Source organism: Alligator sinensis, unplaced genomic scaffold (assembly GCF_000455745.1).
Source record: "Alligator sinensis unplaced genomic scaffold, ASM45574v1 scaffold233_2, whole genome shotgun sequence".
NCBI lineage: Eukaryota > Metazoa > Chordata > Crocodylia > Alligatoridae > Alligator > Alligator sinensis.
In genome coordinates this window covers 3060455-3072115 of record NW_005841941.1, presented here as the reverse complement: position 1 = coordinate 3072115, position 11661 = coordinate 3060455, and the positions used below count along the sequence as shown (strand labels likewise).

Genomic DNA, 11661 nt, shown 5'->3' with positions numbered 1-11661 from the left:
AATGCCTATTCCCAGGGTATGCAAGACCAGGGCCTTGAAGCCCCATGACTGTCTACCTAGATTCCCTGTTTGAGATTCCTTTGGCAATCATCAGCACTCTGGTGCGGTCCCAGGACTGGGCCCACCAATTTGTTGATTGATGAGAAATGCACCCCAGCCCTTGGACCATACCAGAGCATCCAACTCATTTTGGTCAAACAACCCTGGGGTGCATCTCTCTAAGTGGGGAAAACTAGGCTTTTCCTGCCCCTAGAGACATGTCCTGGAGATTCCCAGGGGATGCTTGCAGGAACACCCTCCCTTGTTCAGCAAGATCAATGGGTGGGACAACAGGCGACATGTTTGGCCCAATGAAGCAGATCAGCTGTGCCAAGACAAATCCCAGCACAGTTGATGCATTTCATTTGGCACTGTCTATTTCTAGCCTTAGACTGCAAAAGAGAAATAATGAAAGATTCATTACTTAAGCAGGGATGGATTGATAGGAAACAAGCACTAGATTCACAAAAATGACAGGCTCCCTGTAAACTCTTCTCTGCCCTCAACACATACTCCAGCTAAATTCTTCCATGTATAGCAGCTCCCTCATTATTTTCCTTCTACTCCTTCATTCCTTTTCCACATTCCTCCTTTTCTTGGTTCTCTTCTATCCGAACTCCTCCTCCACACATTGTGCATTTTATCAGTTGCATCTCCTTAGTTCAACTTTCCCAACCAGCTGTAATGTACAACCTCCATTCTGCCTGCCTGAGTGATCACAACTGATCGGCCATCTGCTCACAGGAAGTTCTACGGGGAAGTTCTCAGAATTATTTGAGTAGGGAAGGCAGTTCTGGAGCTGATGTTTTGCAGGGACAACACTTATACCATGAGCCTGGAGAAATCATCTGTTACAGGAGGGGCTCTTCTATTCCTTTCACTACAGAGGGGACAGACCACAGACCGTGGCAATTATCTTAGTGTGCAACAAGAGCTAAATATGGATTCCTGCACGTAGATCCATTGGCCTGACACTGTGCTTTGTGCATTTAAAATTGGACTTTGTTGAAGTGCTGGAGTAAATACCGACTACTGCAAAGGGAAATGCATTTGCAGTTCTCTGTTATCACTAACTCTCTGCCTGGTTTACCTCAAAGTGCTCCCCAAATGAGTCAGACCCTAAGAAAGCACAAGATTGGCATAAAATCACGAGTTTTTAAAATATATGTTTATAGGTGTTTTTATTTGCCATTTGAACCTTTTAAACAGTGGTTCTCAATCTCTTTTGGCTCCCTGCAGCCCTTCATAACTCTTGTCAACTGAGCAGCATCTTGGGCCGGCCCACAATTTTTTGGGGCCCCCTGCAAAATATAGTTTTGGGGCCTCCTGATCCATCAGCAGAGACAACCGTAGCAGGGTGCAGGGCCCGAGGCAAATCAGCCTGTGCGGAGCCCCCTTTCCCGTCCCATGGCTCACTTACGCCGGTATATGAACATCCCAGCACACCGGACACAAGGGGGAGGGTCTGTAACAGTTAAACCAACATCCAACCCACCAGGCGGGCGAGCAGGCTACACTGCAAATGCGGCAGCCACTGCCAAACACGGGAGGGGCCCTTGGCTGCACGGCCCCCTGCAGTCTCAGGTTCTGCAGGATAGGACGGGCCGGCCCTGGCAACGTCCCATTTCAATAGCTAGTTTATATACTGCAATGTTTAACTTCAGGGTAGGGGCAGGGGTGGAGGGAGGAGATGTGAGCACTTTGCTCCTTGCAGAATGGCAGGACAGGGAGGATCCTGAGCTTACCTCCTTGCATTTGAAGCTGAGCTGCTCTCCACACCCTTGTCCAAATTGCTGATGAAGATATTAAATAACACCGGTCCAAGGACCGAACCCTGTGGGACCCTACTACCCACCTCCTTCCAAGCCAAGAACGACCCATGTACCACCACGCTCTGGGTGCGGTCCCTAAGCCAGTTGGCCACCCACCTGACTGGGTAAACTTCCACTCCACAGCCTGCTAGCTTCCTTATAAGAATAGGATGTGAAACTGTATCAAAGGCTGTCTTAAAGTCCAGGTAGATGACATCTGCCTCAGCTCCAGTGTCAAGGCAGTGTGTGACCTGGTCATAAAAGGCTATAAGGTTTGTCAGGCAGGATCTACCTGTGATGAACCCATGCTGGTTTCTTTTCAGCATCATTTCCCCTGCTGGGCCTTCACAAATGTGCTCTTTGATGATTTTTTTCCAGTATTTTCCCAAGGATAGAGGTAAGACTGACTGGCCTAAAGTTACCTGGCTCATCCCTTCTCCCCTTCTTAAAAATGGGCACCACATTGGCCCTTTTCCAATCCTCAGGGACCTGTCCGGAGCACCATGAGTGCTCAAACAGCCATGTCAACGGCTCAGCTATGACACTGGCCAATTCCTTCAGCTAGGAGTAATGGTCACAATCTAGGAGTAATGGTCACAAACTCCTGGAAGATCGTTTCAGGCTCATTTCAGGATCAACATTTGGAAAAACTACTTCACAACTAGGGTGTCCAGACTGTGACCATTACTCCTACTTTTCCCCAAAGGTGCCCTGGTGAACAGTTGTTCACCGAGCCCCAGATGTACGCTTCTGATGTAGCAGTAAGCTGCTACCAAGTCCCCTATCAGCCTTCTCTTTTTCAGGCTGAAGAGTCCCAGGTCCCTCTGCCTTTCCTCATATGCCTTGCTGTGCAAGTCTCTGATCATATGGATAGCCCTTCTCTGGACTCTCTCAATCTTTACCATGTCCTTGTTAAAGTGCGGAGCCCAGAACTGGATGCAGTACTCCAGCTGCAGTCTCACCAATGTCAAGTAGAGCCAAGTAGAGCAGGAGAATCACTTCTTTGCAATGGTTTTGCTGGAGATGCATCAATTGATGCATGCCAGCTTATTGTTGGCCCAGCTGGCTACAGCATCGCATTGCTGGCTCATGTTCATACTGTGGTCAATTATTACCCCCAGGTCTACGGTGGCAAGTGATGGAGGATATTCAGTCCTGCTGAGTGACCTCCTCACACCAGGGGAGAGAAGAGTTGGGGACCACTTAGCTCTTCACACAGAGGCCAGCAGAGGTAAGCGTGGGCTTACATCTTTGCACTGGAGCCAGCCAGAGAAGAGTCTGTGCTTGGCTTCTTGCATAGTGGCCAGGAGGGGAAGAATGAATACTTATCTCCTTCCCCCACACACCACCTTCAAAATATTTCACAGCACCCCTATTGAGAACCTCTGCTCTAGAGATTGCAGATGGGATTCTGGGTTTACCTCTATGGGTATGTCACAGTAGTGGCTGCAGTGTAGCGTAGAGTAGCCCAACCTATCTGGTTTAAACAAGTTAGTGTGGGTACCAGAAGCAGAACAAATTGCCCTGTTCTCAGCAGAGAACTCACACGGTGAGATGGAGCTAAGGGAGCTTTTAGTTATCGTTTGTACCTCTTCAGGCCTGAGTTGTTACAAGGGCTAGAATAGCCTCAGTGTATATTAGCCAGCCCTCATGGCTTCTCCTACCTACAGCAGTGTCCCGTATGGGTCCCACTGCGTCTAGGAATCTCTGTAGTCCAGGTGTCTAATCTCTGATCCTAACAAGTCCTGCTTGTCCTCCACTCCTGCATGGGGACCGCAGGGCTGCCTCTGTCATCCTAGTCCACATACTGTGAATCCTCCTGTGGCCAGAAATGGGCTTTTAGAGGCTCTTTATGATGTTACAGGTCTTTCATGCAACAAAGAGATCAGGGCAGGAGTAGGGATTTCAATCATGTTTTCAAGTTTCCCTGTGTAGCTATGAGAGTTATAAACTCCTTTTAAAAAAACATGAATGCTGAGATTCTGATGTATTCACTGGATTCCAGGAACAGAGGCTTCAGGACCAAAGCCAAATATCAGGAGACTTGTGATAAAAATTTCAAGAGCTGGCAGACAAGTTTTCAGCTGTCATAAACAGGCTGAGCGCACACACCTACTTGCAGCAGCTAAGAATCTTGTCCTTGACATATCTACTTACTCTCTTTGCTGAAATGCATTGTTTCAAAATGCTCTCCATCACTTAATTTATGCTCCCCTTCCCCAAGTAGTGTGAGCTACATGAGTGGATCTGGATTCTTGTAAAGCCACTTTCCAAACTTGAAGTTATTTTTTTTTTAAATAAAATAGCAGCAACCTTAAAGGAACACAGATGTTTTATACACAGGAAGCACTATCTTAGGATATCTTCTTTGGAAACTATTGAGAACTAAATTTGCAAATGTGAAAAAAACATGTCAAATTAACATATCAGTCATGGAAATGGGAATTAAAAGCTAAGAATATAGAAATGATCCAGTTACTTACAGTTTGGTTGTGGTCTCGCAGGGAATGCAATTCGGATAATAGTTATGAATATGAAAACAGTCACTGGCCAGCAAACTAATATGAGGGACCAAAGCTACAAGAAAGCAATAAAGATATATTGGTTACATTTATGGTATTAGTGAGCCCCAGAGTAAGGTTGAAAGGTAGAAATACTACTGTAGATTTACTATGTGACATACCATAAATAGTGCCAGCCTTGATATAAACATTATTAAAAATCAGATGCTATTTAGGTGGAGAAAAGAACTGCAAAATTATGCTAATATAGTCACTGAAAATTCTTGTGTTTCAGCTTTTCTATCTATAAACTAGGGATAATAATGCTTATGCAATTCTGTAAAGCATATGAAGATTGTGCTAATAGTAACACCACCTTAAAACATGCAAAAAATTTCCCAATTATGATTATAATGCCTAAAAGTCAAAGCGTGAGAAGAGTTTTACTATCAAGATAACAAGACACCAACTCTATTAATTGCTTTAAAATGAGGCTTCATTTGAGTAATTATGTTTTTAAAATATGTTAAATCTAAGAATTTAGGTATGTGTTAATAGCATAATCTTGATATTTTTGTAGTGATGAACATAAAACTCTTTCCAGACAATAACACATGAAGCTGCATGATATCTACATGTATATGGAAAGTATTTTGATCCCTTCCACAGATGGGGAAACTGAGGTTTAGTACGAGGACCCCCACATGTAAGAGAGTAAGTTGGAGATGGGACGCACACCTTGCTGGGGTTATTTTACCCTAGCATCTTTCCTGCCTAAAGCAGGGGGGCTGGACACAATGATCTCACAAGGTCCCTTCCAGCCCTAAACGTCTGTGGTAGAAGATGCAAGAAGAGAACCCATGTTTCCAAAATCTCACTGCAGAACTTCAGCCATGCTCCCGACATGTCAGCCATCTTTCTGTTTTTAAATGAAGCCCCAGTGTGGAAGTATCTGTTTTAAAATGGAGTGCTTCCAATGATGACATGACAACTGGTCCAGCATGTTGGAGAAGGTGCGGAAACTTGTACGCACATCTTGACTCCTACACACAGGGGTTGCCACATTATCGCGGTTTATTACAATGAGAATGAAGAAAGGCAATCAGATTGTTGTTAGAGTTAGCAGCAAACTGGTTCAGATAAGAGAGACAGCCTAAATATTCATCTGAAAGGTAAAACTGAGCTCTGTCACTGTTTTTGAGTTAGGGAAAGGCCAGATGCTTATGAGGACTATTCATTTCAACTTATTTTTGTACTTAAAAAACCAGCTTAGCATTTTCCAGTTAACTGTAGTTAAGGTCAACTACAACTGACTGGGAAATGCTAAATGCTAAACTATTTTCATAACAAACAAACTATTTCATAGCATTTCAGAGATGCTTTTCTCCAAAACTAGCAGGGTTCATTACATTTGACATATACAGTATATGGTGTATGTATATGGTACATGTATGTGTATATGTGTGGGTGTGGACACACCCATTTTCCAAAAGTTTAGTCAAACTTCACCAGTGTTTTCCTGCTGTGTAAAATTTGCTAGAGGTAAACACCCCCTGGATTCTTTTCCAAGATACACTATCACATAGAAGGACTATAGTTAAATCTGTGGAGATCATGTGAACAGCCATGTAGCTGAAAGCAGGACACATTTCTGAAGGTGGGGCAGTGGACATTCACACTGACCAATGATACAAAGAACCCAGGCAAATCAGAGACCAGCAAACCTGCTCTTTCCCAGTTAGAGAGGGTACTCCTGCTATGTCAGCATTCAACAGTATTTTAGCCCTTACAGCCAAATGATTTACATGCCTTTCAGTTACTGTTCCATTTATAACATTGTTGAAACCCATATAATTTCATCATTCCTTTATGTTATTACCCACTTTTCCCACATACAAGTTATTATTGATATAAACTCCTTTTCTACCATAATTGTAGGTCACAGTGGTAATGGGAGCAGGATAAGAGCCTATTAGGTAAACAACAGCTGCTTATAGGGAGGAAAATAGAATGTGCAGTGCTGTTTTGGGGCATCAAGAATAGAAATACATATTGCATTTACCTGTTTAGGTACTTTTTGTGCTTTCCGATTTAAGGCCGGAATGACAGCACTGCTCTTCCCTTAGCATCTCTCTCTCTCTCTCTCTCAATTAAATTTAATTGCAGGCCTGAACATTAGTTGCATCCCCATTATCTTCTGACTGTTCCAAGGCATTTTGGTTAACAGGAACATAGCAGCCTCATCGCACCCAAATTAATCACTAGTGAAATGCCACAGAGTTGTCCAGAATTACATTAGTGATGAATGTATATTATGAATTATTATTGAGTCCTACAATACATAACAAAAATCATGTAACCCTCTAGCTGTTAGGTTAACTTGCTTGCTAAGTAAAAAGCATATATGTCTTAGTTCCAGTGTATCCAAGCATTTTCTCAGTCCATGCACTGGTTTCCCTACCACCAAAGTGAGGAGCTGTACTGTGCAGAAATTACAGTAAATGGAGAGAGAGATGAAAGGCAGTGCACAAGAAGAGAGATTCTGTATCATGGACTGACAGAACCCTGCATTCCCTTGGCATGTGGCAAATCTTGCCTTCCCTATGAAGGGCTATGTGCAAACCAACAGAGATTCCTACCACCTATGTTGGAATAGTCCATAGGGTAATCACATGGATCAGCTGGCAGATCCTCAACTGACTTTAGTAGAGCTATGAAAATTGACACCAGCTGAGCAGCATCCCTCTGTTACCTATGTGGAAGTAGCCTAAATAAGAGACTATGGGAACCTACTTTTAATGTTAAGAGATGAAACATAAGAAAAACCAGACAATATACCTCCAAGGGGCTGACAGTGGTGACGTATAGAGGGTGCACGGGGCTATACATACACCCCCTGAGAGCACTGGTGCACCCCCTGACAGGCTTCCTGCTAAGGTGATGGGCGGGGGGGCAGCCAGGAGTGCCAGTGGCCCCCCGCCCCCCTTTGTGAGTGCTGGCTAGGAAGTCACTTCCAGGAGCTTCCTGGTCAATGTGCTGCAGTCACTTCCAGGAGCTTCCTGGTCGATGTGATTGGCCGCTGCGGGACCCCCTGCCCCCCATTGGTGCAATTAGTCACTGACTGGTTGCTGGGGGGGCACATGCAGGGGGTGGGGCACAACTAAGGCGGCACCAGTCACCCATGGGTTCTGATATATTTCCTTGGAGCTGAACTAGGTGACCTCAGGAGATCACTTCCAGACCTACTTTCCTATGATACCATAAAGTTATAAAAAAGTTTTTAAAGCCATTTTCAAAGGATGAAGGCCTGCAGCAGTACACACAACATACTGATGAGACAAAGGAAGGGCAAACAGGTTTATAAATCCAATTTAGCTATTTCAACTGAATTACAAAGTTACCTCTACTTATCAAAAGGAAAAAGAGAGAGGCAGAGGCAGAAAAGCAGTTTCCAGAATGAAGAAATGTGAATAAATAAAAGTAAAATCTAGAGAAGAGATAAAAATTAGCAGATGATAAACCAGAAATACCCATATATTAAGCTTGATTCTCCTTTCACTTCCATTGATGAAACAATAGATTTACACTGATGACAAGGGAGGGGGAAAATTAGAATGCTTTTTTTTAAATTCCTCCCCCTAAATTCAGCCAGTTCTATAATGGGAAGGAGGGGTCATCCTCAAAAATTCAACACAAATTGTTCTGATTTTCCTTTGAAGTTTCATCAACATTTCAAAAATTTCTACCAGGTGTACATGGGACTGAGGAGAAGAAAGCTTGGTGGCGGGCAGGATGTTGACTGGTGGTGATATGCGATACAAGATCTAACAGAGTCACCTGAGAATTCTATCACTGAATACAACTAGCCTATATGAGGAATTACTAAAGATCATTCATCACTAATCATGTTTAGGTTCTTCTATATCAAGGGTGGGCAAAAAATGGCCCGTGAACCAGATTTGGCCTGCCAAGGCAATTCATCTGGCTTTCAGTGGGTCCCTTAACCCTGGTCGGCCCAGGTGTGAGTGGCAGCTCGGGTGTGTGCTGCTGGTCCTGCTGCCCCCAGTGCAACAGCTGGACTATGCAGGGATGGGGCAGTGCAAAAGCTGGACAATGTTTCCCGGCAGTCCCAGCAGTGACTCCTTCTAGCTGTTGCTGCCAGACCTGGCCCCACTGCCCAGGCACTCCAGCCTGTCTGCCCCACACCCCCAACCAGGGGCACTGGACAGGGTCTCCAGGGAGACTAGCTGGGATCCACACAGCCTGGCAGGGCACATAGCCAGACAGCTGGGATAGGGCCATGGATAGACAGGGAGCAACATCCAGAAGTGGGCCAGGGGGTCAGGGCCAAGGATCTGGATCAGAATTGAGGGATGGTGACACCGTGGGGCTGGGTCCTGGCCCCGGGCCCAGACCAGAGCTGCAATCCTCTGGATGGGCAAGTGGGACCAGAGCAGGGCTGGGATCGGGATCACAGGGTGCTCACGATGCAGGGTTGGAACAGAGCCATGATCAGCAGCACATCCCTGCGGCAGGTACTAGCTCTGTGGGCAAGGAGCATGTGGGGAGTCTATCACAGCTCTGCCTTGGACCCTGGCCCTGCTCTGCCACCACCCTGCAATCCCAATCCACAGCCCCACCTGCCCATCCCACTCCCAGACGCAGATCCCTGCCCACTCACAGCCACTTCCCACCTGCCTGGCTCCATGCCCTGCCTATGTAGGTCCCAGCGGGTCTTCATGATGGAGACCTCAGGATTGCTGGGTAGTGACAGTGTGGAGCTGGGGCCCAGGGTCCAGGGCAAAGCCTTGACCCACACAGCCTTGACTGCAGAACCAGCACCTGTGGCAGGGATGTGCAGGGAGCGGATCATGGCCCTGTTCCTGCCCCACACTGTCAGTGCCCTGAGATCCTGATCCCAGCCCTGGCCCTGGCCCCACCTGGCTGTCCTGCTCACAGATATTGCTCCCCACCCACACGCAGCCCCATACCAGCTGCCCAGCTGCATGTGGGGGGGCACTTAGGGAGTTTTGGTGAGCTGTAACAAGGGGTGGGGAGGACAGTGCTGGCCTGGCCCACAACAGCTCACTAAAACTGTCTAAGTGGCCCTCTGACCAAAATAATTGCACCCCACACTCCCCAATTCTATGTCATGGGAATTTTTCTGTCCAACTATTCAGAACATATATTATTCGTTGATTCGAGTTATCATTTCATCCTAGGCCCAGTCCTGAGAAGCAGTGAATCCCTGCAGCTCCCTCTGATGTAAAAATGAGTCACAGGTCCTTCCTTCACATTTTTCAGGCTCCAGCCTGTCTTTCAGGATTGTTATCAATGGTAGAAACTCTATAGGTGAGGATGGCAGTGTGTGATATAGACATTAAGTAAATTTGATAGTGACTCAGTCTACACTGCAACTCGCATATTAATCCCTCTGTCATTCTCTCCTATCCTCCAGCAGTTTCTGCAACTATCGACTCTTGTTCAAGGCAGCGTAGTTTAAAATTCATTCAATTTGGATTTCTAATAAAGAGATATTTAACCTAGGTCCACTAACTTGAATGTATGCATATGATAATTACAGCATAATTAGCAATACCCTGCTGAATACTGGAAATCAACATTGGTACTGAGTCAGGTAGCCATCACCCAGCTAAGCAATAACACAACACATCATCCACATTCATGGGGGTCTATTCCTAATGCAGTTGGATTTTGCCCTGCTCTCTGACTACTGTTGGGGATGGTTTATCCTGGGATGTAAAGAACTTTATGAGAGAAACTGCCTGCACTCTCCACCTTTGGAAGGTGCTGGACTGCACTTAATGTACTCCATTAAAAATAATTCTGTCTACAGTCTCTACAATGGTATTATCTTCCCCATCCATCCTTGACAAACAGCCCGATGAAGGTGGCCCCTGCATACCAACAGCCGGTTACCTTTAATATATGGGTGAAGAAGTTTGCTCAACTGGAACTGGTAACAGAGCTGGCCTTTTCATTGCCTGAATTAAGGAATTGAATGTGGCCATGATCCTACTTCAGGTTTCTGATGGCACGGCTCTTCATGCCCCCATGAAACCTCCCGGCTTCCATGGAACTCCACTTCCCTTCCAGGGTCTATACTAGCAGATACCTCAACAGCTACAGATTTCTCCTTCTTTTCTGTTCTGTTTTCACACTCACCGATTGCCTCTTGACACTCAGCCAGTTTTTCCACAGCAAGATTCTCAGATGCTGGAAGAGTGAAGCCATCCTTGGAAAAACCCAGGCAAAAGTAGACAAGACTTCTCTCTCTTTCCCCCCAGTCTCAGAAAGCAAAAACTGATGCTCTTACTCAGCCAAATGTCCAGTTTTTAACATATGAGCCTCTCTCTCCTCCCCACAGCATAGTTTTGGAGCAGCCACCTTATCCTCTGGTGGCTACTGTATTCAATATGAATCTAGTTCCCTTCCTCACAGCAATAGCTCCTAGCAAATTTAACAGGTTATTCTTCTATTGACAAGGAGCCAGACAGAGCAGCCTGTCTCCACTTGTGTTAATTATAATATCCAGTCTCTCTCAACTCTGCTTTGTTCAATCCCTGAATGAGAAAATGGGTGTCATTCCAAGAAGATGCTTTGGCTCAAGTAAAAGTTAATACACGCCTCCTCCTCCTCATGATGAAACTATCTACCTACCCACACACAGCACCTGTGCAAGAGATGTCATAAAAATCTAGTAAGTAGGCTGCTTGCCAGATCAATATGGCCAGCAGTTTCTCTACCCTCCTATAATACATGCAAAAGGGTTGGAGTCATAAAGCAGCAGTAGCAACAGTATGTACCTGCTCTCCATAGCTAAAGCAGAATTAGATTTATAGACTCTGAGTTTCTCAATTAAACCTAAGCATCAAGGGAAATATGTGAAGTATGTTAAGGACAGCCCTAGCACATAAAACCTAAAACACCCTGGACTGATGCAAATTCCAAAAATGGACCTTTCTTTCCATTGGGCTCGATTCTGCTCTCTTTACCCAAACAGTTCGACTCCCATTGAACTTAGTAAGCAAACTGAATTCAGGGGAAGCTTTGCTGCAGGATCAGGTCCTTTATAAGGTTAAATCAGAACGTTATTAATTATTTGGCTATAAAGTTTTTGTTTCATGCTGGTAGCTAGGTGGTTAGAAAAGCAGGAATGTATAAAAAGAAAAAGCAGAGAAAGAGAGATTGACACAGAGAGAAAGAGAAAGATGGATAATGCAGAGGACAGCATTGCCTCACAGGGTACATCTAGCACTGGAGAACAGAACAAACAGGAATTTCGGAAC

At 45.3% G+C, this 11661-nt stretch overlaps 1 protein-coding gene across 1 annotated transcript in view; it reads right to left on the bottom strand.

Moving 5' to 3' along the window:
* The window catches only part of ABCA12 (ATP binding cassette subfamily A member 12), a 131160-nt gene extending 120503 nt beyond the window's left edge, over positions 1–10657 (bottom strand). Inside the window, exons 1-2 of the mRNA XM_014518193.2 lie at positions 10538–10657; positions 4334–4427 (exon numbers count right to left, since the gene is read on the bottom strand). Coding sequence (XP_014373679.1) covers positions 4334–4427; positions 10538–10606 — 163 coding nt within the window. The 5' untranslated portion in view covers positions 10607–10657. The remainder of the gene's footprint in view (positions 1–4333; positions 4428–10537) is intronic.
* Between the last annotated feature and the right edge of the window lie 1004 nt (positions 10658–11661).